General features: G+C 35.3%; 1 protein-coding gene across 1 annotated transcript in view; it reads left to right on the top strand.

Annotated features, from left to right (window-relative positions):
• Positions 1-413: 413 nt before the first annotated feature.
• The window catches only part of CEP83 (centrosomal protein 83), a 116,883-nt gene continuing 112,325 nt past the window's right edge, over positions 414-4,971 (top strand). Inside the window, exons 1-2 of the mRNA XM_042781689.1 lie at positions 414-586; positions 1,049-1,199. Of these exons, the coding sequence (XP_042637623.1) occupies positions 414-586; positions 1,049-1,199 (324 nt within the window). The remainder of the gene's footprint in view (positions 587-1,048; positions 1,200-4,971) is intronic.

The following is a 4,971-nucleotide window of genomic DNA, read 5'->3' as shown; positions in this document are numbered from 1 at the left end:
TCCACCCTTGAAGTTTGCCCCAGTAGCTTGAGGAAACTGACTCGATTTTGTAATTGGGGAATACTGGATTTGGAAAAGCAGGTACTTCTAATTAATTTGATGCTTACAGATAGGACTTTGATGGCCTCTGGAATCTTTGTGTGGAAGTAAAAAAGTTCCTTAAGGTATGGTTCAACTTTATTTTTGCATTTTGTTTGTTTATCAAGAATCTGAAAATTAATTGTTGTTATAGAAATGATAAGGAGAGTATAAATGATAAAAATAAATAACACTGAAGAAAGTTGATGTTTACTCATCACTAATTTAAGCATGTTTCTCTGTGCAGGTGTAATTTGGCTTCCTGAGATTCTGTCTTAGCAAGAAATACTCTTGGAAAGAAAACTAAAATTATAGGGAAGACAATTTATTTTTACATGGTTGTCAGCTCACTTACCAATATGGACACCTTTCCCAACATTTTTCCTCCTGCTGGAGATGGTGGACTGACTAGTTCTCAATCGGAGTTCCAAAAAATGTTAATTGATGAAAGGTTACGATGTGAACATCATAAAACAAATTATCAGACTCTGAAAGCTGAACATTCAAGGTAAATTATTTAAATTTAGAGGCTGGGGGCTTGGTAGAAATAATAAGATATTGGGACCTTTTGCCTGAATGTTTGCTCTGGAAGATACACTATAATTTTATTTTGCATTTAAATTTTTTTTTAATACTGTAGAATTTTTGCTTTAAAATTACTTTATATGAAACTGATCCTGATAATTAAGTGGGTATGAATTTTATAAAATTCTTGTTTTGAAAGTAGCAAGACATATCTGATTAAGATATATCTGATTAAATATGTTTAGGTGAGCTGTTTTTTTTCCCCCTTAAAATAAAATTGCATTAGGAAATGGTACTGTTAATACTTAATATAAGAAAAGATTTTTGCCAGTTTAATGGAATGTGTATTGATTTTGTTCTTCTGTAGTGTTGGTTGACTACGTAAAGTAATATAATTAGAAAGGAAAGGATATACTTAATATTGAGTCTTTTTTTTTAAAATCAGGTTGCAGGATGAATACATGAAGTCACAGAATGAACTCAGGCGACTGTTAAATGAAAAGCAAACTCACCAGGAAAAATTTCAGCTGCTGATTGAAGAATTAAAAGAGGAATTAATAGGAAAAACTAAGGACTTAGAGGAAATGAAGCTACAGGTGAGAAAATATATTTGAGTTAGTATTGAAGTAGTTGGATGTTTGTTGTTGTTGTTATGTGCTGTCGAGTTGGACCCGACTCATAGCGACTCCTCCTTGGGTTTCCGAGGCAGTATCACTACGGAAGTAGATTGTGCCCCATCTTCTTTCCGAGGAGTGGCTGGTGGGTTTGAACCGCCAGCCTCTGGTTAGCAGTCAAGTGCCTTAGGCACTACGCTACCAGAGCTCCCAATTGGATGTTTTGTTGTTGTTGTTGTTGTGTGCCGTCGAGTCAAACCCGACTCATAGCGACCCCTCCTTGGGTTTCCGAGGCAGTATCACTACGGAAGTAGGTTGCCCAACCTTCCTTCCGAGGAGTGGCTGGTGGATTTGAACCGCCAGCCATCTGGTTAGCAGGCAAATGTCTTAGCCACTATGCTACCAGAGCTCCCAATTGGATGTTTAGTGGAAGTAATTTGGTAAATTCTTAGTAAGTATTTTGCTATGTCTCCAGATTTCCACGTAGTATAATTTAACTTCTTTCATATATTTTAGAGTGTTAGTTACAGTGTAGGGTAGACATGACACTATCATTTTATATGAATTGATGTTATATTGCCTATTTAGATTTAAATTATATTTCACTATTTAGAAAAAATGGGAGAAAAGGAAGTGTGAATGGATGAAGATTCAGAATTAAGATTATACTTTTAAAGGAAAGTTTATTAATATTTCTGTAAGTATTGTAATTGGAACTAAGCTGAAAAAGATTGATAGTTATTTAAGGAGATTCTTAAAAAGACACTGTAAGAACAATAAACCAAAAAGCAAACCCACTGCCATCTAGTCGGAGCCGACTCATAGTGACCTCTCCTTGGGTTTCCAAGGCAGTATCATTATGGAAGTAGGTTGCCCAATCTTCCTTCTGAGGAGTGGCTGGTGGGTTTGAACCTCCAGCCTGCTGGTTAGCAGTCAAATGCTTAGGCACTATGCCACCAGAGCTCCCGAAAGAGCAATATGTGCACATAATTTATGAAAGGTAAGTGGCGTTTTAAAGTAAAAAACAGTTGGTATTCAAGTACTAAACTACAGTTTCTATATTTTTTTTCACTTTCTAGAAAGTAGAGCAAAGCTAAATTTCAGCACCAGTCAAACGTATAAATTTCATATTAGGAGGCAATGGGTTTTAAAGACTGATATTTTCCTATATTCATTTAATCTGAATAATACCAGCTGTATATTTCTGCCTAACAATGTGTTTGATATAAATAATAAAATATTAGTATTGGAGTCATAAGTTCATAGAGTATGTATCTTTTAAATCATGTAGTCTGGCATATCACCAAAAGCAGAGATTCCATTGACAGCAGCCTTGGAAATTTGTCGTTCAATGTCTTGAAGACTTCCCATGGTTTTATTTCTGGGTGTATTTAGGATATTTAACAGCAAATGAAACCTCAGAAATGTGAGTTGACGTGGGAAATGCATTGCTAGCCTCTAGAATCGCTGGATTAATTGGTTTTTTAATATTTGAATGTGAATGGAATATATGAAAGTTGAACCTGAGATGTTCTTCAGGCATTGTGAGTTTAATTATGGTGTCTCTTGAGAGTAACATCTAGACAGGGTCAATGTTGGAGATGAAATCAATAGTTTTTTTTTTCCTCCTGGCAGATGCTTGGGAGATATTGGTGCTAAAACATGCAGTGAGCCAGGAGTGAATGCTGCTCTTGATTTGTAATGTTATCTAAGATAATTATCTTTCCAGGATATGTCATCTGTTTCTTTATTCTTGCCTAGTATCCTTTTCACAGAAATAAAATTTCTTGTTTGTTTAAATCTCTTAAAATTTACAGCTATGCCTATTTATGCTAACTATATATGAAATGATTGAAAGTTATTAATGATTTTAAGCCTATCACTTTTGTTCCATGGTTTGACATTTATACATAATGCTTATTTTTTAAACTGTAAAAATACAAATTTCAAATACAAATTTCTTTATATTTAATATTTTTTAAAAATAGTAATCTTTCCCTTTAACAATATCCATAATTTCAGAATAAGGATATAGTTCTTTGTATATTAATATTTTGGGGGACATACAAGAGGTAGTGAGGAAACTGAAAATCTAATATGAGGAAATTTTTTTCCCCTTTTGGTGCTCTACCTTAGAGGACACAAAAAGACAATCTAATTTTTATTCTTTCTTGCTCTTTGGGCATTTCTGAGCCCATATGCTTTATATTCAGAGTGTTCTTGGGGTGCTTAAGGATACTGGAGCCATCAACAAAACTTCATCTACAACCTTAGTCTAAAGCATTCCTGAGAAATATGATCTCACTCAGACCCAGGCTTATCCTGTTGTTTTGGAAGGCATTGAAAATATGTTGAGCTTGACCTCCAGTCTGCCACATGTGGGGATTCTGAATTGAACTGCCTCTGATAACAAGTTTTTGGCTGAGGTGCTCAAAGGTTAGAATGAGTTCTGATACTGTAACCAGTAAAAAAAAATCAGTTGCAGTTGAGTTGATTCTGATTGATGGAATCCCATATATGTCAGAGTAAAACTGTTCCATAGGATTTTCAGTAGATTCTTTTCAGAAGTAGGTTGCCAGACTTTTCTTGTGAGGTGGTTCTGCTTAGACTTGAATTGCCAGCCTTTTGGTTAGCAGCCAAGCACATTAATTGTTTGTACTACCCAGAGACTTCTGTAGTACCATAGAATGTCTAAGGATATGGACTAGGACTGTTTCTATTTTTCATTATACAATTATTTTTTTTTTGCCTTTATTTTAGAACTTTAAGAAGCTGTTGTAGCACAGTGCCTAATTTGACTGCTAACCAGAAGGTTGGCTGTTCAAACCTACCAGTGGCTCCACAGAAGGAAAATGGGGCAATCTACTTCTATGAAGATTTACTGCCTTGGAAAGCCAATGGGGGTCACTATGAGTCTGAATTGATTTGATGGCAGTGAGTTTTTTTTTTTTTTTTTTTTCCCCTTGGTTTTAGAGTTTTAAGGAGCTTTGGTGGTATAGTGGTTAAGGCATTTGGCTGCTAACCAAAAGTTTGGTGGCTGAAACCCACTGACTGCTCCATGGAAAAAGATGAGGCAGTCTGTTTTCATAAAGATTTACAGCCTTGGAAACTCAGTGGGGGTTGCTATGAGGCAGAATTGACTTAATGGCAGTGAGTTTGATTTTAGAGCTTTAGTTTTTCTTCAGAACTACATCAGAAATACATGTTTCTAGAATTTTTTCTGAACGCATGAATGAAGAACTGTATATATTTTCTATTTCTGACTGGCACATAAGATTTTTTAATAATAAATAGGGTGTTATATGGATTAATATTTATAATTCCTTTTGGAACCATGTATATTTTCTTCAGAAATGTGCTGTTTAATTTCAAAATGTTTAGAGTGCTCCTAGGGTATCTTTTTGATTTTTAATTTAACTCCATTGTGGTTAGAGATTATATTCTGTATGATTTTAATCCTTTTAAATTGATGGAGACTTCTTTTATGACCTAGTATATTATCTATCTTGGGGAAAATACCTAGCCCTTTGAAAAGAATGTATATTCTGTTGTTGGGTATAAAACCCACTGCCACCGAGTCGGATCCGACTCGTAACGACCCCTCGTTGGGTTTCTGAGGCGATATCACTATGGAAATAGATTGCCCAACCTTCCTTCCAAGGAGTGACTGGTGGGTTTGAACCTCCAGCCTTCTGGTTAGCAGTCAAATGCCTTAGGTATTATGCCACTAGAGCTCCCTTATTGGGTATGTTGT

This window comes from Orycteropus afer, unplaced genomic scaffold (genome assembly GCF_000298275.1).
Source record: "Orycteropus afer afer isolate SDZICR_OR568_19922 unplaced genomic scaffold, OryAfe1.0 scaffold00151, whole genome shotgun sequence".
Classification (NCBI taxonomy): Eukaryota; Metazoa; Chordata; class Mammalia; order Tubulidentata; family Orycteropodidae; genus Orycteropus; species Orycteropus afer.
The sequence above is the reverse complement of the archived record's forward strand: the minus strand, read 5'-3'. Positions and strand labels throughout refer to the sequence as shown.